Consider the following 23,106-nt stretch of genomic DNA (forward strand, 5'->3'; position numbering starts at 1 on the left):
GATTATTAAGTACACTCTCTCACAACACTAATCATCTTCTTTATCGTTGTGAAGAGTCCTGCAACCTTGTCTCGTGTATTCTACTTCAGTGTGTTTCAGAGGGAGGAGGTGGGTTGCAAAGTGGCTTGCAGATGGGCAGTGCATGGTGCAGTTTAAACATCGGCGTCATCAGGGATTATGGAATTAAGCAATTAACTTTAAGTTCTGTGTCAATAACAGAGAGAAAACCCAAAGAATCACCAAATTAACCACGAGCCCTGAGTTCAGTTTCAGAGCAAGAGATGGTGGTCACAGATCATGGCATGTAAAAGTAACAGTGCCCATTTTTGCTGTCCTTATCTTTAGCATTTTTTAAAGCAACTGGTTTGGTTTTTAATGAGATGGCTTACGACACACATAAGATTTTCTCTCCACAGCTTTATATTCATGGAGCCAGTCATTTTGTGTCGGTAGGTGTTCTATTTTCACACGGAAATCTCATTTGGAGAATGATTGAACTTGCAACACATAAAGCACACAGCGCTGATTCCAGGAAAAAGAAACGACGCTGGTCAATGTTTAAACAAAAGCAAAATGTTCTTTTATCAGTTTCCCCGAGGCAGTGCGGTTCCATTATCACCAAAGAGTGTTACTGAATTCTCGATTATCTTCATTTGAAAGGGCACATTAAACAATGGCAAAGGCACATCTCCTTGAAGAACAGGTGGAAATGATGAGACGGAGGGTAAATTAAAAGAACAACAAGCACAGATTGGAGGAAGCAAGGAAACAAGAGTGAGGGGGAGAGTAAGAGAAGGAAGGAAGGAGCTCTCAGACTGAAAAAAGGATGAGCCACAGAGACGATGCTGACGTCTTTGAGACAAAATGTCATCTTCCTTCAGCGCTCACGCTAAGCCAAAGCAGAAAATCAGAGAGACGTACGGGGGCTCGCCAAATATCAAAGGAAGCCAAACATGTGGTATATCTGAAAACAAACCCAGGAGGAGGTTTGGGATTCAGCCTGCCACTCACAGAGTGTGAAGAGGAGCGAATCATTTCCATCTTCACAGCACAGCAGTGTTTTTCATCACTCTAAGAGGACAAAGTGCACAGTTTATTTTAGTCTAAGAAAGAGAAGATGAGGCATTGTGTTTAACACACGAATCCATCAGCAGCTAAACACAACCAGGAATAATCAGGTTTATCAAGACCAGCAGCTCAATAAAAATATTCAAAATATCCTGTTTACGTCCAAGTTAAACAGGTGAGTTCTGCCCCTCTGCAGGTGTCGTGATGAAAGAAATTATCTATAAAGACAAAAACAGCATTAGGCTGTAAACATGCTTATTTCTGCTGCAAAGGTTCAACATGGGAGTCTATGGAGACTGACTCACTGCTGGAGCCTCTAGTGGAAGGTAGAGGAATTGCAGCTGCTAGCTTCATTTGCAGCCTGGAGGTCACCTCTGGAGTTTAAAGTGTAAAGAAAAGATGCTCTGAAAGTATCTGGTGACCTGAGCCAAGCTTCATGTCAGCTGCACTGAAGACACAGCTGTTATAACGGCTGCATCAGCGTTGTGCTCATCTTTACATGAGCTTTATGTCCTGCAGCGTCCTGCTGCTTTTGGCTGTTCAGTTTTATTTTATAAAAGGCTAAAGCGGTCAGCCGAAACCCGACAACTGTATGACAGAGGAGGGAAAGCACTAATTATTTAACTATGGGGAGTAACGGTGCGTACTCTCAGATGGTTCCACTCCAAATGAAGACGGCTCCATTGAGACGTTTGCATTTTCTTCTCTGTACATCTGTCTAAATGCTGACTGAAGCAGGCCAGTTTGCTGGATTGTTGGTTTTGGAAAAGTACATCTGTGAATAACTCCCACAATCATGACCCACTCTATTATTCCCCAACAGGCACAAGCACTCTGCCTTTTTTCACTCATTCAGGAGGCTCAGAGTTGGACACATCTTCATAAATCAGTGATCAAACAGTCACGTCCATCTTATCCGTCTGAGTGTTTCTCCGGCACGCTTGTTGTGTCTGTGTAGAAAAATGAATTTGTCTTTGTCGAAACGTAGGACCGTGAACTGGATGTTTTTGTCCCACATCGCCTCACAAAGCAGCACTTTAACTTGACTTTGTTGCCTTCTTAAGTCAGCGCACTACAAGCAGTGTGCTGTTAAAAGCCTGCTGATGCGTTTCCCTTGTTGTACCTGCCAGAAGCACTGCTCATCCTTTTGAGGGGAAGCTCTGGATGTTTATGCTCACAGCATGCTACCGTGAAAAGGGAGTGCAGAGATTAGGAAGAACAGAGTCAGGACCTACTTCTCCTAATCCCTTTGCTCATGCTGTACTAGACTGCACAGCAGTACAAGTACACACTGTGCTTTAGTTTTAGGCACTTTAGATTTTTAGATGCTTATAAGAATTCATTGTGCAGCATCACTGTGGTCCCGAACATAGAGCCCGACAGAAAGAAGCTTCTGCAGACACAAGAAAACGTGTAAATCCTACAGCAGATGGCGAGAACCCCCCCAGAGGCCTGATCTCAAAAATCACAGAGTCAGTCTGGTTTTACATGAGACAGTCATTCATCTTTTTCTGTTTACAGGAGGCAGTCTGGAGTTTATTTGGAATAAATAAAAAAGTATTCATGACATTATTTCTGACATCATCCTTACTTTGTACAAACCTGGAAGCAAACACCCTTAAAAGTTGAGAAATTTCGGTCTCGGTTCCTGTTTGTGTTTTTTTTTATCAAGGTTATATTTTCACTCAGTTATCTGACGTGTGGTGCTTTGTTCCAGAAAAAGATGCGGTCCACTCTCACTGTAGATCATAGATGAACACTGCATTCATTTCTACTGTTCGTGAGAGCAAACTACATTTTCTGGGTTTGACATTGACGGAGTCTCGGGAAGAAGAAGGTGTGTCCAGATGAAACATCATCAGAACTGATTTGACAGATGTGACATGATTCGTTTCCATGACAAACCTCTTATTGTAAGTTCATCATAACAATTCTTAAATGAAATGTTTGAAATCAACAGCAAAACTGTGAAGCTGCTGTTTTTGTGGTTTCCTGCAGTAAAAACTGACTCCAACAAACAGGATCATTGAGACCAGTTATCTGTCCAATCCTGTCAAAACTGGCTCACAGTGAGTCTGCTGCACTTGTATCTCATTCTTTTGGTCACAGCAGCATAGCAGCACAGCTTTACTTCCACACTCGGCTCTCTCTTCACCACAGCAGACCAGTACAGCCAGTCCACATCACCACATCACTGCACGAGATTTGGGAATATTTTCCCTAACCCTAACCCTTATCATCTGAAAAGTGTCTTTGCTTGTAAACACATACAGAGACATCATCTAATATCAGTTTGAATGCCTCTGTGATACCTTACCGACACCTGAAGTTAGCTAATTAAACATTTTTGTTAGCACAACTTGTAAATCAAATGTAAAGGTTTATTTTCTGTGGTGATGTGGACTGGTTGTACTGGTGTGCTGTGGTGAAGCTGAGTGTGAAACTAAAGCCTTAATGGTTAATCTGCTGTCCTCACATGCTACCATGAGCTCTGTGTAGATACACCTTCCATAGGATATCTGCTGCTTCTCCACACTGACCAGGATGCCTTGTCTCTGACATGAGGTGTTTCAGGATGTCCTAGTGCTGTGCCCCTCTGCTAAGTCTGCTGCCCCTGGGACCCGGACCCAGATGAGCAGTAGAAGATGGATGGATAAGTAATGGTATGCTAAGCATTATGGTTATGCTAGTTAGCCACGCCGGGGTCCCAACAGTAATAGCTGTAATGCTTTGGTTTTCATCTCTGGATGGCAGTAAATGGTAAACAGGCTGGTTGTTATATATGGTCTGTTAAAGGTTAAACATTATTTTCAAATCTGAAATTCTAGCATTTAAAATGCAGACTGCAGTGGGTTTATTTGCATTGCAGCACTGTAGCAACAGTAACCATGTCCCTCTGCCTCTCTGTAATGTAATGAGCACACTGGGTCTCATAATAAACCACAGAGAGCGAGATGGCCGAAGATCCATTTAATCAAAGACGATCAATGCATGGTGGCCTCATCAGTTAGAGTTAACCCTAAAAGACTGGAGAGAGGAGGAGAGGAAGAGTGAAAGGAGGGAGTGACCGAGGAGAAGAAGCATGTCAAGTGGAAAGTCGGAGAAACTTGAGGATAGAGCGAGAGGAGAGAGGGATGAGGAGGAGTGGAAGATACAAGAGGGAAGAAGAGAATGACGACAGCAGGAGGAGGAGGGGGGTGGACTTGATTTATAGCTGTGATACACTTCAGAGCTTTTAAGTGCTGTCCATATTTTCTATCTGATAAGAAGATTGAAATTATTCAGCCGGGCCCATATCTCACTGTGTGGAAGATGTGTGTGTGTCTGCTGTACTTAACACTGTACATGAACTCACACCATTCATGTGTGTGTGTTTAAATCTGTAAATTGACTCATCCCCTGCAACAAAGGTGGCATGTATGTAGGTTTACATGTTTCTGTACTACGTCACGCTCCGTCTTCTCGGCCTGACTGAGAATCAGAGACACCCCAACAAAGAAGAACCAGTACGCCCGCTCTTTAAATATTTCAAAACTCGTATCGATCACAAAAACCAACCTGCAACCTGTTTTAAACACCTGCTCAGAACTCATTCTGATTGGCTCGCATTTCCTTAACTGCGCTCTACCTGCTTCGCTGTTTCCTGTCTGCCTCTATAAACTGCAAATGTGGAAATATCAAAAGTGAAAATGCATTGTTCCTGAACAGTTAAGGCAATTTAACGGTGAAGACAGCTATGCTAAAGGGGAAGATTCTGTCAGGTCCTCGTTCAGAGTTTTAGTTTTAGGAATGTCTGCTATGATAAACAGCCACATTCATTCAGCCAAAGCTGAAGCTGCGAGGGAAGACGCGCAGAGCGACGTGGCAGCAACGAGCCTGTAAAGAGTCAAACTAACCACTCTTAACTTTGTGGCAAGTTATTATTATTAATATTATTATTATTACTGTTACCATTAAATCCTGTATTGAAACAGGTCATCTCACTGAGATGGAGATCTCTTTTTCAAGACAGACATGCACAAAAACCAGAGGTGGGGAGAGTAGCCAAAAATTGTACTCAAGTAAATGTAACTGAGTAAATGTAATTATATACTACCCACCTCTCACAAAAGCCACAAATACACCGAGACTTCCTGTTTATAGAGGAAACAGTGACGAGTAAAAGCAGACAGCTCAGTTGCTAAAACGTGTTACTGTAGTATAAAACAAGCAACGTAAAACGTGACTGTTCTTCAGTATCGACCCGAACACTGCTAATAATCAACATCCAGTTACAGTTCAAGTCTCAAGCTCCATGGACAGAGCCCAGACCTCCAGCACACCTTTTATTTCACCCAGTTGTAAATGTGAAGGTTTACCGATTTTCACATTTGATGTGACCTTGACCTACTGTCTTACAGTCCAGTCCGTCTTACAAACAGTCTTTAAACTATGAGCCAGGAACACATCTTCAAACACTGATTTGAACTGTACAGATTTTGAGACCCATAACCAAGACGTTGTTCCACACACTGAAACCTGCTCAGCTTGTGTTTTAATGACAGCCGCTGCCGGTGGGGACAAAGGTCTCACAGGTAGGAAGGGTTAAAGTAACGAGCTCGAGTCTTTCAGCTCGTCAGCCTGCTGCTTTGTTAGGCTGACTCGCTTTTGTTCTTGTTCTTTCGCTCTAGTGATGGGTCAGTTGCGAACGAAATGGCTCTTAGAGCCGGTTCTTTGACGTGAACGACGCGAGCCGGCTCCTTATCGCGAGACGTTTTTTGTTTTCTTTCTCTCACCCTCTCTCTCGCACTTTTTTTCCGCTTCACTCAGCATGTGAGCCTTGTGCTTTACGCTGGGCAGACGGGGGAGGGGCGGTAGTTACACTCAGTAGCACAGGAACAGAGCAGGAGGGAGAGAGAGAAAGAGAGCCAGGGACAACAACGTCACATTAGAAAGGTATAGTAATCATCCACAACTATTTTCAGTTGCAGATGATTCAGGATTCAGAAAGTTTATTCATGCAGGTCCATATGACAGAGAATATGCATGTTCTTTTTGTTTTCATATTATAATTTATATTTAATTGTGTTGTGGTTTGCAGTGTTTTGTGTTGTTTCACTTTAAATTTGTAAAAGGAAAAAGCTGAAAATTTAAATAGTTAAAAGTTGAAATGTGAATAGTTGATTTTTGTATTATATGATTTATTTATTACATTTTATGTGGAGTGAATAAATAAAAGTATATTTACGGTGGCCCCTACAGACAAAGCACATACAAACTCCAAAACATATGCGAACCCTGAAGCACGTACAAACTCCAAAACATATGCGAACCCTGAAGCACGTACAAACTCCAAAACACATAAAAAACACGTAAAAACATGTAAAAACTCCAAAACACGTACAAACTCCAAAACACGTACAAACTCAGAAGCACATAAAATCTCAAAACACGTACAAAAGACAACAGAAGTGCTCCAGGACGCTAGGGGGCAGTATTGAACTTTTGTTACCTAGTGGTTACACAAGCCAGCAAGTACCAACGACCGGATTTGGTGTGTGGTAGTAACAGGTAAATGAACATTTTTTTAAATTATTTGACTATATATGAATGCTTGTGTATAAATACACAAACAATACACACATGCTTTCATGCTTTATAATTGTGTAATTTAAGTGATCTAGGTAGCTGTGTTTTGGAAGTTCAGTTCATGCTAGAAATGTGTTTTGGAGTTTGTACGTGTTTTGTCTCTTGGGGCCACCGCATATATTTATAGATAAACATATATAAATAAAACCACTTTTTTTACATTAGTAATTCCTTTTGTGCATAATTTTATATTATTGTTAATAATAAATTAATTAAAGCAACAAAACAATCTGAAGAGCCGGTTCGGAGCCGAAAGAGCTCTTTTTAGTGAGCCGAACCGAAAGAGCCGGTTCTTTAAAAAGAGCCGGAAATCCCATCACTACTTCGCTCGTTGGTTCAGGCACTATAAATACCTGGTTAGGCTTCTGTTAGTTTGGTTTAAAACACGCCCCTTAACAACAGTAACCCTGTTCTTCTACTGATGCTGTAACACAGGAAGGACACGGGCTGGGTCAATGAGCCAGGCCAGCACTAATTGACACCCCCGGGATGAGATGAAGCTGTGTGTCCACACATCTCAGGTTGTACTGAAAAAATGATATGAGGTGCTTGCTTGTGTGTTGCATTACCACTTTCAACAGGAGACGAAGTGGAATAAGGACAGGCTGACGGTGGGGATTCTTCATGTCGATGTCAATTAAGAACCAGGTGAAGGCTGAGAGAAGCCACTCTGCAGGCGTTAGGCTATTAACAGCTACCTCACGAAAGCGTACCACGAACATATTGTTAGCCAGAAACAAAGTGCCCTGCAATGCAGCAGAAAGCGTAATTAGTATTTCAAACAGGGCTTTTTCTGTGTGTGCTGGAGTGGACGGAGGGAGGGGGGAGCTCCCTCGCTCCTGGAGTCACAATAGACTGCAGCTAATAAATCTGAGGAACAATGACACCTTAATTCCCTCTTAATGCTTGATTGGGAAGACGCGACGCAAACACACGCCAACACACGCTCGTGGCAGCACGCACGCGTACGCGAGCGCAGGCAGAGATTGTTACAGAGGAGATAGAGAGGAGGGAGGGCGGGGCAGAATGTTGTCCTTGAACAATTCATGTGAAAATGCAGACGCGAGCCACACAGGTGCACAGAGGCTCCACACAGATCTTTTTAGCTAATTGTTTTGGTAGTGCCACGTTCAGCCTTACTACTCGCCAACCACTGGGGGTGTGGCTAAAACGCCGGCTCACCTAAAGCATCTTCATGGAGGCAGGAAATCTGTTCAGAATCTTTAAGGAAGCCCGAATAATTGTTGAAGTCTGCTGTTGGTCTCTGCTGTTCTAACATGAAATGCCCCTCTGAGCCTCTCTCCAGTAAAATGGACTCAGGTGAATCTGAGTATGAGAAGTACTGTTTCTCTTGGCTCTGGGTTTAATCTTTAGTCCTTAAAGCTTTCTTTGAGTCTTTGAATTAAATATTGATACCGACGATCCATTAACTGTGCGGACGATGTATGACGCATTTAAATGCACTCAGAATTTCAAACTGTTTGAAATACAGGCTACGTCCACACGTACACGGGTATTTTTGAAAACTGAGATTTTCCGTTTTCGTTTTAAAAAATAATCCCGTCCACACGTAAAGGCAGAAATGAAGGAAAACGCTGCTAGGAACATGCCAAAGCAACAGGTGGCGATATATTCCTAACCGTGTAGAAAAGTTGGCCAATCAGAAGTCTAGAAGCCTCGGTGGGAAAAAGTAAACAAAGCTGGGGCATAGAAGCAGAACCGAGTCGTATGTGTGGAGGGACAGTAACTGTGTGTGTATATGTAAGCATTTAAACACTGCAGAGACTATAATTAACAGTAATAGTATTGTAGAAATTCATTTCACCGAAACAATAACGTGGCGCACAGTGTGACGTCAAAAAATGCTTTGACGCTGCGTTTTCTCCGTTTTTCTCGTCCACACGTAAATGCAAACACTGAGTTTTCAAAAATATCCACCCTGGCTGGAGTTTTTAAAAATCTCCGTTTTCAGTGACCAAAAACGCTGTTTACGTGTGGACGAAAGGTGCAAACGCATAGAAAAATCTGCATTTTCAAAAATACCCGGGTACGTGTGGACGTAGCCACAGTTTAAAAAAATTAAACAGTGGAGGAATTAGTTATTAATCACCTCTGACTCTCTCCAACAGCGTGTCTTGGTGTGTCTTCCTCCTCTCAACCCCGAGTACGCGTGCTTATTTAAATTTGTGATTAAAGAAAGAAATAAGTTACAGCAGATTAGCGATGTTACCCTCCTTAAAAAGAAACAAGTTTTTGGGTTCTAGGTCTTTGTAGTTTTATATTTGGGGTTATGTTGGGATTAGGGTTCTATGCTGTGGGTTATATTCCCACTATTTCTTTTGTGTTATGTGTTGTGTTTACTTCCTGATAAAGATGCTTGACATAAGTGTCTTATGGTGCTTTCAGTTGTCAGCTTCAGTTATTCCATATTTAAAAAATATTTAACAGTGACAATGAGACGGAGATACTGGGACAAACGAAAGTCTCCCAAAAGCTAAGACAAGGAAATGTAACGGAGTGTTTGTAGTGCTCGGCTTCACTCTGACTTTGTATATTTGAGAAGGGCTGAGTTTGAGTTTTGGGGATCTGTACTTGAATAGTTAATGTTGCTGATCAGTTTAAATTTATTGATTGATTTTGTTTAATTTAATTTTTCAGAATAAAAGTTGGTTCAAGTTGGTCAAAATTTTACATTTTAAATAAGGATTTATTTTATTTGAGACAAATGAATGCACTTTAAAATGTAGTAGTAGTTTAGAGAGGTGCAGTACTACTGCATGTACTATGTTTTAGGTTAATCTATATTTATTTTTTTATTTTTTTTCTTTAAAAAAGGACATCTTTAAAAGATGGACTTATAATAACAATTTTATAGACAAATTATATTATTTATGGGGGGGGGGGGGGCGTGAAATGTTTTCTTCTTCCTAAGGGGGGCGTAACAGGAAATATTCGAGAAGCACAGAGTTATGGAGGTCCTTACATTCCTCTGTGTTCTCAGTCTGTTTCTCTGGTCTTGTCTCTGTATCGTGGCTCTCTTCCTGTTTTATTTCGGTGACTGCTGTTCTCTGTGTGTTGTCTTTACCTCACCTGTGCCCTCGCTGTCTGAGATCAGTGTGTTGTCCCTCCTGAGTGTGAGTTTTTCCTGAGCCTCCTTGTTCTGGGTTTCGTGCTCTACAAATGCTCTTTTTAAGTTCATCACTGTTTCCTGAATCCTCCACTCTCTGCTTGCCAGCACAGCCAGTTTATAACAGCAAGTTATGTTGATTCTGGTGTAAATTTCTTCTGCTGTCTTTCATCAATAGTTCACTTCAAAAAAGACTCTAACTTCAGTTTACTGAAATTCTATCAGTATTTGATGTCCACACAGCAGCTGAACCACTTTTTTTTTTCTTATCTACAGTGATTCGGGGAAGATCCTGGAAACAGCTGATATGTATTCATGTACCAAAGCTGTGGATTATCATCACTTCATTGTCTTTGTGTGTGTGTGTATGAGGAAGAGTGTGTGTGTGTGGGTGTGTGCAGAGTTGTGTCAAGGCCTTTCGTCTGGAGGAGGATCATTCATCTCCTGAGTGTCGACAGCAGATGTCAACCTCTGTGTGAGTGATGCCTCTGAATGGAAACTAATCAGCCTGCTACACACACACACACACACACACACACACACACAGAAATGGACCTGTCACGTTTGTGTTTTTGTTGAATTATGTGTCCCTCAGATTGTGACTCACTGTCTTTGTGTTGCTTTGGTGAGAACAGTAAAGGGCAGCTGCATTCTGATATACTGTCTGACATAGAAGTAAAAGTACGTAAATGATTATTCAGTTATTATACGGAGGAATTTGTTTGTCATTCTGATCGTTCTTCTTTATCATTTAGACCCAAAATACAAACGCTGAATTGTGATTCCTCCACCCTCAGCTCCATGATGCCCCATCACTGCGCCCCCTCACATCTCACATACTCTTCAACTTCTAATGTTTCTGTTTAATCTAAGCTATTATTATTATTATTATAGCTATGTATGCTTTTCTATTTTAGGCTGCTGGCTCATGCAGATAACACAGATTTATATTTTTATATTTGGTGTTTTTTCTGGAGTGTAAGGATCGTGGGCTCGCTGTGTGGACCGGACAGATGGTTTTCAGCCACGCTTGGAGGACCTGGAGGGAGAAACGGAGAGCGGCAGCCGCCCCCGTCCTCAATCGTCTCCAGCAGCTCCTCTGTGGTTTCTCTTCTTCGGGATTTCTTGTATTTGATTTTTTGGCTTCGTGATTTCATGTTTCTCTCGCTGCCTGCTCAGTGCTGTCACTGTCTGTCTGTATATTTTTATACGGCCGTGTTTGTTTGATGCTCGATGACTGAAAAGCACTTTGGGTCACCTCCTCATGTTTTTATGTGTGCTGTAAAAAACGTTACCTGACGTCTTGTCCACGTGCACGATCGGTGTTGTGTCGATTCAAAGTTCTCTTCCTGTTTATCTTTTCCTATTTAGAATTTCCCTCTTTATATTTTTGCACATGATGCTTTTTAATTTCACAGTTTTCTGGTTATGAAACCAGACAAAATATTTAAATCCAACCCCCCGGTCATTTCAAACTAGCTCTGCTGCCTACAGTGTTTTCCCTTCACTGAGGGCTTCATGACACCAGGAAAACAAACTTTCAGTCCACTTATTTCCATATTTCACAGAATAAAATAAAAGTGAAGACCTGTCTCTGACTCATGCAAGATTTCAGCACATTTCTCCTGTTTACATGATTTTAGAATATCTCTCTCAGTAAATTGTGAGATATCACCCCCTCCTTCCTGAACCAGAGACAAACAGAAAGAAGGAGGAGGAACCAGACAAAGAGACGGAGGAAGGCTGAGGCGCAGCGAGGAGGAGTGAGAAACCGTAAAATTCAACCTGAAGCTTGAGGCGGGTTTGGTCCTCAAAACTAAAAATATCCAAGTCAACTTCATCACATTTCCTATGCACACAGCATTACAGCGGTTTGATGTTAAGGTAGCTCAGAGAGGCACATTTTACCTGCAGCTGGTAACCGAAATCATTACCGGTGCTCCCGCTGAGCTAAGCTCGGTATTTCACCGAGCAACGGAGAGAGAGTATCAGAATGCAGCTGTTTGGCGTAACGTCTCAGGAAAGCTGGGATAGCGATCAGTTAACCTCCTGCTGATTAAATCCAATTATTTGCTCTTCCAAAAGCTTTCAGTTGGAACCGAGAAGATCACCTGAATATGTAAAGAAAATCTGTCAGTGCATGAACAGAAAATGAATTCTGAGGCAGCAGGAGGAGAATAAAAAGACCTCTCTGCTTATAATATCAGCATCACAGCCCAGCTCTGAGATGGTTTTATCCCGTTGTTCTCATGGAAACTGAAATGTTTAAGTAATCGTTGATATTGATGAATAGTTCTCTCTGTTTAGCCCTGCCATCGACCCTGAATTAGATAAGTGGAAGAGAAAGGATTCTGTATTTGTTTGGGTTGTTCTGGCTGTGCAGAGCAAAGGATCATGGGTATGCAGCCTATGCAGATGTCCCATCGCATTAGTGGATCGCTGATTCTGTCCGGGGAACCTGTGTGGCTCAGATGAGTTCAATTCAATTTTATTTATATAGCGCCAAATCACAACAACAGTCGCCTCAAAGCGCTTTATATTGTAAGGTAGACCTTACAATAATGCATACAGAGAAAAACCCCACAATCATATGACCCCCTATGAGCAAGCACTTTGGCGATAGAGGAAAGGAAAAACTCCCTTTTAACAGGAAGAAACCTCAGAAGAATCCCCCCGCAGCCTACGCCTATGCAGCATAACTAAGGGAGGATTCAGGGTCACCTGATCCAGCCTTAACTATATGCTTTAGCAAAAAGAAAAGTCTTAAAAGTAGAGATAGTGTCTCTCTCCTGAATCCAAACTAGAAGCTGGTTCCACAGAAGAGGGGCCTGAAAACTGAAGGCTCTGCCTCCTCTTCTACTTTTAAATACTCTAGGAACAACAAGTAAACCTGCAGTGTGAGAGCTCTAATGGGGTGATATAGTACTATAAGGTCATTAAGATAAGATGGCTTCACGCCACTACAGAGATGCTGTATGTATGCGGTCCTTTCTGGCTGCACCGTAGCTCCGCTAACGAACCAACCGCAGCACAAACGAGCATATTCCTGGCTGCTCCATGTGTTTCTCACTCCACCTGTAACATGCAGAACTGTGCATACAGCCAAGCCACATTATTTTTATGAACCCAACCAAGGAATGAACATGAGAGAAAACAGCATCTAAAAGTGAAGATGAAGACCAGGGGCAGGTCTCCAGGTTCAGACCTCTTTATACCAACCTTCCTCCTACAACAAGCAGTAAAAAAGTTTGGTGAACATCATTCTGCATCAGTTTCTCTCACCTGTGTTGTAGTGCTTGGTGCAGTAGCGCAGGTCCTTCTCTTCTTTCAGAATGAACTGAGGTAGCGTCAGCCCGTCGGCCACCTGCACGGCCCCCTTCTTGTCCCATTCGAATATGAGGTCGTTCATGGTGTAGCCGACTGGAGGAGAGAGCAATGAGCGGGAGGTTAGACTATTTCATCACTGCAGAGGTCAGTTCTCATTCTCTGAGGAGGAACTGGACCTCTCTGTATCTGGCAGGGGTGCAAAGTCACACCCTGCAGTTTTAGTGGTTAAAAGGCAAGTTCAGCACAACAATCACAATCTGTATTGGCAATAAAATCCACTGAAGTAGTGAGGGAGAAAGCCTGAGCTCAGTGTTTGGGAAACTTTAAAGGTTTCTGTGTTTTCAATTAAAGAAGCAAAAGAATGGAAGGAAGAAAGAAAATAGGACGAAAGGAAGAGAAGACGAAGAAAGGAAAGAGGACAGAGGGAACACAAAAAAGAAGAAAATCAAGCAAAAAAGACCAAAGCAGCACTCGGGAAAGCTGTGGAGTTTAAAGGATGGTACTGAGAGTCACACCAGCAGCAGCCTGAACACGGACACAGGCAGGATGGATCCATGCTTTGAACTTGTCAGACCAGGAAACGTTTCTCCAACTTCTGTTGTCCAGGTTTGAGAGTCTGTGTTAGCCGTAGCCTCAGTTTCCTGTTCTTACTGACAGCAGTGACACTGGTGTGGTCTTCTGCTGCTGGAGCCCATCTGCTTCAAGGTTCAGAGATGCTCTTCTGCAGACTTTGTAGTGTTTTATTGCAGATACATCCTATCTGGAAGTTCTGTTTCTTGTGATGTTGCTCCTGCTTTTATGACCCTTTGGTCAGCAGGAGGTAACACACACACACACACACACACACACACAAACATTCTTACAGAAGTTCACACATATACATACAATGCCTTGTCTTAGAACCATGTGGGCGTTGCTTCGCTGTGATGTGTTTTGTGTGAGCTGTCTCTCAATAAAAGGAGGCTAGATTTGGGGTCATTTCGTGGTAGACATCAACGAGGCCTCCCTTGCAAGTGAAACGATGGATCGCTGTTGCCTTGTTTTTCTTTCACGGGAATAAGTCCTGGATACAGCTGGGTCTGAGTTTAGACCCAACAGAAACACTCAGACCAACAACCATGCCACATTCTTTCAGCAGCTCATCTTCACCGCTGAGCTGCTGCCGTGTGATTGGCTGATTAGATTAATGAACATTAATGAACAGGTGTGCCTAATAAAGTGTCTGGGGAGTGTAAATATCAGTAATATATACAGGGAATTACTTTATGCCTTAAGACTAACCGGTGGCTTAACTAGTAAACGTGTTATTTATAAACAGCGGTAAAAAGCGACTTTATGATGTTTTGGTGTCTGTTTCACAAACTCAGAGACGACTGCATTGTTCTGTCTTTGATTTACGATCACTGACCCTCTGCAGATGTACTTCACACTCGCTCCTGAGATTCCTCTCACGTCTGCTCAACAATAAGACCACAACAAAAATCTATACCATATCTCTCACTCTGCCAGCTGCTGTTACTGATCGAATGATGTGTGTGTCTGTGCATGTGTGTGTGTGTGTAATTACTCACAGCTCTCCAGCTGCATGATGCAGGTCTGGACGTCCATTGGAAAGTTCTTCAGATCCATGGGGCAGGCCAGGACCAGCGTTATTCTGCAAACACACACACACACACTTTTACAGTAAGAGGATTACCTCGGGTTTTATCAGATCGCCACATCGACACCTCAGAAGGTTTGAAATTTCAGACTGAAATAATCATCAGTGGAAAAACTGATTAAATGAATCATTATTAGTTTACAAAAGATAAACAACTTTCTTTATGCTAAGATAAAAGCAGCAGAAATAATAAATGAGCTCTGCAGAGATGATAGAAAATTCACTTCATTTGAGCCAAACCAATTAAAACATCAAACACATGAAAGTGTGAATGAACTGAAAGCCAGAGCAATTAGTTCTTTAATTGATTACCAATTGCAACAAGTTTGATACGTGATCCAATCAATAGATTCATTTAGTAAGCATAAATGAGAAACACCAGTCTTCCCCTCCTGTGTGGGAACGTCATTAATTTCGACTGGAGATGAAAGTAGCTGAGCTCGTCTGAAGCTCCTTCCTCTGGATTTAACGGAGCAGCACAGCATTAAAAACAGTGTCTGATGACGGGTGCCATTTTCAGGTTTTTCATATGAAACTATTTAAACACAAACGTGTTTTTATGTCACTGACACTGAATTTTGATGACAATTGCAAATCGGTCTGCAGAAAGGGTCACTGGCGCCTTTACTGCCAAAGGAAACTTTCCACACTCCCTGAACAATTTGAACTTTGTTTTATCCTTCTTTTATTGAGTCTGCTTTATCTTTTTGTTTGGTGGCGTGGTTCACTGAATAACTCACTGAATAAACATAGCCGTCTATTTAATGACTGCACCACGTTCCTCTCGTCTCCCTGAGCGCACACTCTGCAGTTTACTATGACACCTTCCTGCTGCCCCAAACTGAGCTGGAGCACCGACTGTGGATTAATCCAGACTGGAAATAATCCCCAACAAACAGTCTCTCACCTTCAGTTTGAAGAATATTTAAATAAATGCGACCTGTTATGACTGAATAGGAGAGAAGAAATTCTGGGCTCACAAAATAAAGTACACATGTACCTTTGTGGTTTGCATGTTTTGGAGACTAGTCTCAAACTTCTCCTGACAGTATGGAACTTTAATGTAAAGGTTAAATGAATGTTAATTAAAAAACTATGCTGTATGAGACATTAATTAATTTACTTTTATTTTAATAATTCAGAAACTAGGAAAAAAAAGTCTTACTGATCACCCAAAGGCAGGTTTGACAGTGCTAACACTGATGCTCACATTTTATATAAACAGTGAGAACTTTTTATGTATGGGCAACACAAGAGACGGCTCCTGATACTACAAGAAACTAGAAAAATATAAATGCAGCTTGTTGGCTGTGAAAAGGAAACCTTTAGGACCAATAATTAGCAGTAGGAGGCTGATTTGTGTAGATTGGTCATGCCGACAGTATTTTCAAGCTAGATGTAGTTAAACCTTTACTCAAAAAGCCATCTCTAGACCCAGCAGTCTTAGCTAATTATAAAACAGCTAACTGATCATCTGCAGAGGAATGGTTTATTTGAAGAGTTTCAGTCAGGTTTCAGAGCTCATCACAGCACAGAAACAGCTTTAGTGAAGGTTACAAATGATCTTCTTATGGCCTCTGACAGTGGACTCATCTCTGTGCTTGTCCTGCTAGACCTCAGTGCAGCATTCGATACTGTTGACCATAATATCCCATTAGAGCGATTAGAACATGCTGTAGGTATTACAGGTACTGTGCTGCAGTGGTTTGTATCATATCTATCTAATAGACTCCAATTTGTACATGTAAATGGAGAGTCCTCTTCACACACTGAGGTTAATTATGGAGTTCCACAGGGTTCGGTGCTAGGACCAATTCTGTTTACATTATACATGCTTCCCCTAGGCAGCATCATTAGAAGACATAGCATACATTTTCACTGCTATGCAGATGACACCCAGCTCTATCTGTCCATGAAGCCAGATAACACACACCAATTAGTTAAACTGCAGGAATGTCTTAAAGACATAAAGACCTGGATGGCCACTAACTTTCTGCTTCTTAATTCAGATAAAACTGAGGTCATTGTACTCGGCGCTGAAAAGCTTAGAAATATGGTATCTAACCAGATTCTTCCTCTGGATGGCATTACCTTGGCCTCCAGTAACACTGTGAGGAACCTTGGACTCATTTTTGAACAAGACATGTCCTTCAACACACATATTAAACAAATATGTAAGACTGCTTTATTCCATTTGCGCAACATCTCTAAAATTAGAAATATCCTGTCTCAGAGTGATGCTGGAAAACTAGTTGCATTTATTACTTCCAGGCTGGACTACTGCAATTCATTATTATCAGGAAGTCCTAAAACTCCCTGAAAAGCCTTCAGCTAATCCAAAATGCTGCAGCAAGAGTACTGACAGGGACTAGAAAGAGAGAGCATATTTCTCCTGTTTTGGCTTCCCTTCACTGCCTCCCTGTTAAATCCAGAATTGAATTCAAAATCCTGCTCCTCACATACAAGGTCTTAAATAATCAGGCCCCATCTTATCTTAATGACCTTGTAGTACCATATCACCCTATTAGAGCACTATTAGAGCACTATTAGAGTGCTTACTTGTTGTTCCTAGAGTATTTAAAAGTAGAATGGGGAGCAGAGCATCTCTGGAAAAAGTCAGAAATGAATCCCAGAAATGAATGCAAAAAGCAATTTTATAAGTAAAAAGAACCATTAGTGAATTTAAACATGCAATTCCATCCATCCATCCATAAAACTTGTTTGAGGATTTTTTTTAATGAGAGAAGCTGTTGAAAACTACTTAAATCTACTCCTTGGAATTATAGACTGAACTCAATAGAGTCTATCACTACTACAATCCACTGTTTCAGTCTTTCAAGTAATTGATAAATTGGCAGACTGTCAAAAATGACAAATAACAGTTTTGCTAATTTCATTTAATCTTAACCTCAAAACTCAGAGCACGTACATCCAGGTGACATGCTTCCTGCCAGATAATGATAAACATCAAAGCATTATCTGCATCAAATGTTACACTGCAGTTTAAATTTCAGGGAGAAAACCTGGAAAAAGCACCAAGTTCAGTTTGGTGTGTGCAGAGTGTGAGCTGAGCGAGCTGTTGTGAAGTGCAGGAGGTGATTTCACTGCACACGCTCAGTCCTTCTGCTACGACACACGTCCAGTCCGCCCGATGCTCCAGATAATCTTTGCCTCATCTGCACATTGTTACAAGTGCCTCACTGGATGCTGAGTTCGTGCTACATACGAGATGCAGCTTTCACCGATGTCCCACTTTCTCAGGGACGGACTCAGCTCGGTGGTTTCTGCTGCTCTGTGACACCTAAATGCTGACAGAGGAAGTGCTTTACATTGTTCTCCGAGACTGTAAAACGAAGCTGGACTTCAAATTAATTACAAGATGGATGACATGGAAAAATCTTTTTTCTGCACTACTGATGGTAAATGTGAAGATTGTGTATCTGTATTTTTGGGGGTGCACCTCCATGTTGCTGGGAAAATGGGAAACAGCTGCAGCAATTTATTGAAACATACATGGACATACAGCACATGAGGCAAAAACAGAGTTTGTGCAACTGTAACAAGCTTGACAGTGAATGATTGGTGTAACCATTTTTATAAAAAGTTCTGCAGGCTTCTTGAAGGACATTCAAAGCTGAATGGATGTTTCTGCCTTTTGTTCTGCTCTCTGCCAGGATGATCCCACACTGCTTTGTGTGCTTCTATCCAGGTGTTTGGGATCATTGTCCTGCTGAAAAATGCTTCTCTTCATTAAGAATGTCTTCCTTACAGCCGCCCTTCCACTGATCCATTTCTGGCGAGGCTTCAGTGAACAGTTGATGGATCAGCTCTCACGAGTCAGGATCTACACCCTCTCAAACATGGCTAAAAACATACGTGTGAAAGGAGCAAGATGTATGGATGGAGGATGTTTGGTACGACCCGGGGTGAGATGCCTTAAAAGAGCATGAATGGGAAAAATTCTAGGCGATAACTCAAGAGTTGATAACTGGAGACATCCTGATCAGGAAAGCGGTGACACATCATCAGTGGGAGGAGATTCACTGACTTGACCTCTAACGTCTGTTACCTTCTTAGTAAAGAAGCAAGCAAAGTCATGAGGTAGAGAGATGTCACCAGTGAAGGAGGACAGGGTGGAAAATAATTTCCTAGTGCATGGAGCAGGCGGATTTTGTAATGGAAAAATTCCATTTTTGCTGAAGTTAAGCTGGAGGCAAATGCCTAATAGGAGATTCAATGAGGTCCATAAAATCTCCAGGTTTAAGTTATTTTCTCTCAGAGTCTCTGAGATCTGTCTGCAGCTTGCCTAGATAGCAACGGCTGGGATGGAACAGCCTGAGCAGATCTAATGGAAAGAGGAGTGAGATTGCCAGGCCCCAGTTAGAGTGGAATAGAGGGTATCTGAAGCATCATTTATTCTTGGAAGGAAGAATGAGCCTCGGCGGCGGTGGTGTGGAAATGAACAGGCATGAGGTTACAGAGATTGTGTCAAAAAGAAACCATCAAATTTCTTCTTCAGTGAGGGAAGAAATGATCAAACCCACACCTGACAGTTCTGACACTCTTAACGTCACTGTCTGTGAAAGTGAGTGCTCTCTGCAGCTGCTGGGTCTCAGGTTTGCCATTTGTGCTCTCCCCCACCCAGATCCTGGTGCTGGCGGTCTCCTCCTGTTGAAACAGAGTTTGTCTCTACTGTGGCCGAGTGCTGCTAATGGGGTCTGATCTTTGGGGGTCTCCCTTTTGATAAAGTACCCCCCATGCACGAATGGGACTCTATATTACTTCAGTGCTAGCATGTGCTTGTGTCTGAAGTGCAGCGGGAGATTGCACTACATGCGAATCTGGCCATCCAGTCTCAGAAACTTTGCTTTCATGCCGGAGGAGAAGCAACCATCAGTCATGACTTCCCCTTGTGCTGCTCTGCCGATGAGTGATGACGATAGAAAAAAGAAAACAGCATTTACAGCACCCACTTTTCCCCCTTCCCCCGGGATGGTTTAATATCCCGAGTCGTGTTGTCGCCTCTGAGATCAAGCTGATCAACCGAGGGTTCATTCTGATGTTGTCAAGTTTAAAAAAATGAAAGCAGCAGAGGAGGCAGAGTGCAGAAGGGCCAATCTCACTCCTCCTCCTGCTGCTGGACATGAAGGTGAAAACTGAGGTTGATAATGGATCAGGCACACTGCTGGAATACTAACAGGCAGAGTAGATTACCACGGCTGCTGCGTTTTTTCATTTGCCCCCAAGCAAACGCAATAAAAGCAAGGAGGAGGCTCCGGCAGGCTAAAAGGTTTGTCAGCTGAAGGAGGCTATAACTCTGAAAGCCTTGAAAAGAATGTCTTGGAGATGAAAAGAGAAAAAAAGTGAGCAAGTAGAGGAAATAAAAACCTCCAACTTTGACGCAATAATAGAATTCTGAAGCAGAGGAGGGAGGTATGTGAAATGCAATAAACAGGAAGTCAGAGCAGGACAGTCACTTTTTATTTCCTATCACAGTTTTATAACTGATTGTTTCAGTACAACATCCCATCCTATAAACACTCTTCTTCATCCCGGTGTGAAACTTTTCTTTATCGCTCTTCTCTAAATTATAAAGTTCCTGATGTGCTCTTTTACCCGTCTTGTCCAGCAGTTGTAGTAAGCAGAAAGATAGTCTGAATGCTTTGTTGTGCCAAACACATTTGTTCACGTACAGGTGTGATCTATCTGTAGGAGCAAGGAGCTCACTATCACTCCATCCGAGCCCAGGCTTTGTTGTACAGTCTAAGCAGAGAGGCTTAGACTTCCTCCTGCTCCACTAGCTGATACTTGGGTGTTCCTAAAGAGCCAAGACAGCCCAAGAAGCATCCTGGAGGCATCCTAGACAGAAGTGACACAGCTGTCAGCAACAGGTTCTCTGAGCAGAAATGTTGGCAAACTTAACATATCTCCTGAAAACGGCAGCTCTCCGCAGATACTACACTTTGAGAGCGTGTGTGGGAAACCGTCCAGAAGTGGTGGCTCGTCATTTGCGACCTCTCGAAAACTCAGAAGTTGATGTTTTTGAACTGTAGCGGTGAGAGAGAAGAAGGACTAGCATCAACTAGCTAGCCGGTCGTCACGGCAATGCTACAAGAGCGTCTCTCAGCATGGGCCCGAAAAAAGTTCTGTCAGCCGAGGAAGGTGACGATATTAAGAAGTCGCTGGAGTTTATGACAGAGGAGATTTCTGCTGTCAAACTGCAGCAGAAAGCCATCCTGGACCTGGTCGAGGAAGTTAAGGCTCTCCGCATCCAGAACGCCTAGAAGGATCGCCGGCTGGCGTACCTGGAGAACAGAGTGGCGGATTTGGAGCAGTACACCCGGATGAACGATGTCATCATCACGGGGCTTCGCATCAAACCCCGGTCATACGCCCGGGCGGTCGCCGCTGACAATGTAGGAGGGCCAGGAGAGGAAGATGTCAACTCCACGGAGCATCAAGTGGTTACCTTTCTACGGTCCAAAGGTGTGGAAGTGGATTATAACAACATTGAGGCTTGCCACACTCTACCCCGAAAAAATGACAGTGACAAACCAGCCATCATTGTGAGATTTGCAAACACAAAACACAAAACAGCACTGTTAAAACAAGGAAAGAAACTGAAAGGATCCGATGTCTTCATGAATGAACATCGGACAGCGGACATTGCCAGGAAAGCACGTTACTTGAAGAAACAGGGAAAAATTCAAAATACATGGACCACCAACTGCAAAATATTCATTAAACTCAATGGAACACCGGAACAAGCCAAAGTGTTGGCCATCAGAAATATGGAGGAGGTGGACAAATACTGAGGTTCAACTTACTCTGGAGGTATGAATACACATGTGACGTGACACACAACACAACACATGGCACAGTCCAAAAGAACTTCATCTGCATCCGGCAACAATATCAACATAACTCATTGGAATTCTCTTTATGATAATCTGGAACTGAGAACATTTCGATACACAGACCATAATGTTCTAGACTTAGAAAAAGATATAGACCCGGAAAATAACTTCTTCTACAACATCAGCAGTAACTGCTGCTACTTCACTGATGAACAGTTTAAGCACACCATGAACACGGACAATAAATTATCAATAATCCATTTTAATAGCAGAAGTCTGTATGCCAACTTCAACAATATAAAGGAATATCTAAATGAGTTGACAAATCCATTTGGAATTATTGCCATTTCTGAAACATGGATCAATGCGGAGAAAGGACTGGACTTTGGACTGGAGGGATATGAAGTGAATTTTGTAAATAGAAGGAACAAGAGTGGAGGGGGAGTAGCTGTGTATGTGGATAAAAACCTAAATTACAAGGTGGTAGAAAGTATGACAACTGTAATTGATAATTTATTGGAATGTATAACAATTGAAATTTATAAGGAAAAAGAGAAAAATGTAATAATTAGCTGTATATATAGAACACCTGGCTCTAGTATTCAAGTATTTAATGACTTCATAGAGGAAATATTCTCTAAAACAAATCAAAAAGTCATGTTTATCTGTGGTGATTTTAATATTGACCTGTTGAATCCGAAAAAGCATAAAATGACCGACAAATTCTTAAACACTATGTACAGTTTGAGTTTACATCCTAAAATAACCAGGCCTAGCAGAATTACACCACATTGTGCCACCTTACTTGACAATATTTTCACTAACAATATGGAAAACAACATTGTGAGCGGAATATTAATTAATGACATCAGTGATCACCTACCAGTTTTTGCAGTTTATGACACTAATTATAAGAAAAATCAGCATGAAGAACAACTGTGATACAGACGTGTAAGGACAGAAGTATATATATATACTTATAATATATACTTATAATATAATATATATATATTATATATAGTAAAACATTGAACAACAATAAACATAATATGAAGGGAATATGGGATGTTTTAAACGGTATCATTAAAAATAATTCTGGACAACAAAGTTATCCTCAATACTTTATTGACAATGGCAATATTATGGAAAACACTGCTGATAAGGTCAACAGCTTTAATCATTATTTTGTAAATATTGGACCAAAACTGGCAGAACAAATTCCTGAGTCACTGCCATCAGTAGACTGTAGCGTAAACCTGATTGATAGGAACCCTAAATCAATGTTCCTCACATCAGTGGAGGAAAAAGAAATAATTGACATTGTACATATGTGTAAATATAAAACATCTACTGATTGTAATGATATTGACATGAAAATCATCAAGAAGGTCATTGAAGGAATTGTAGGACCTCTAACATATATTTGCAACTTATCATTT

At 41.8% G+C, this 23,106-nt stretch overlaps 1 protein-coding gene and 1 long non-coding RNA gene across 5 annotated transcripts in view; both read right to left on the reverse strand.

Annotated features, from left to right (window-relative positions):
- The window catches only part of glra1 (glycine receptor, alpha 1), a 135,159-nt gene that overhangs the window by 34,232 nt on the left and 77,821 nt on the right, over positions 1–23,106 (reverse strand). For all 4 annotated transcript variants that reach the window (XM_085182943.1, XM_085182955.1, XM_085182964.1 and 1 more), the window contains 2 exons: positions 14,722–14,804; positions 13,106–13,243 (listed from right to left, as the gene is read on the reverse strand). In XM_085182943.1, coding sequence (XP_085039069.1) covers positions 13,106–13,243; positions 14,722–14,804 — 221 coding nt within the window. The remainder of the gene's footprint in view (positions 1–13,105; positions 13,244–14,721; positions 14,805–23,106) is intronic.
- LOC146523842 (uncharacterized) lies at positions 14,867–22,636 on the reverse strand. Its single transcript, XR_014877646.1, has 2 exons — positions 22,453–22,636; positions 14,867–22,302 (listed from the first exon to the last, which is right to left on the reverse strand). It is a non-coding gene; the product is annotated as an uncharacterized LOC146523842 (long non-coding RNA).

This window comes from Neolamprologus multifasciatus, chromosome 2 (genome assembly GCF_963576455.1).
Source record: "Neolamprologus multifasciatus chromosome 2, fNeoMul1.2, whole genome shotgun sequence".
NCBI lineage: Eukaryota > Metazoa > Chordata > Actinopteri > Cichliformes > Cichlidae > Neolamprologus > Neolamprologus multifasciatus.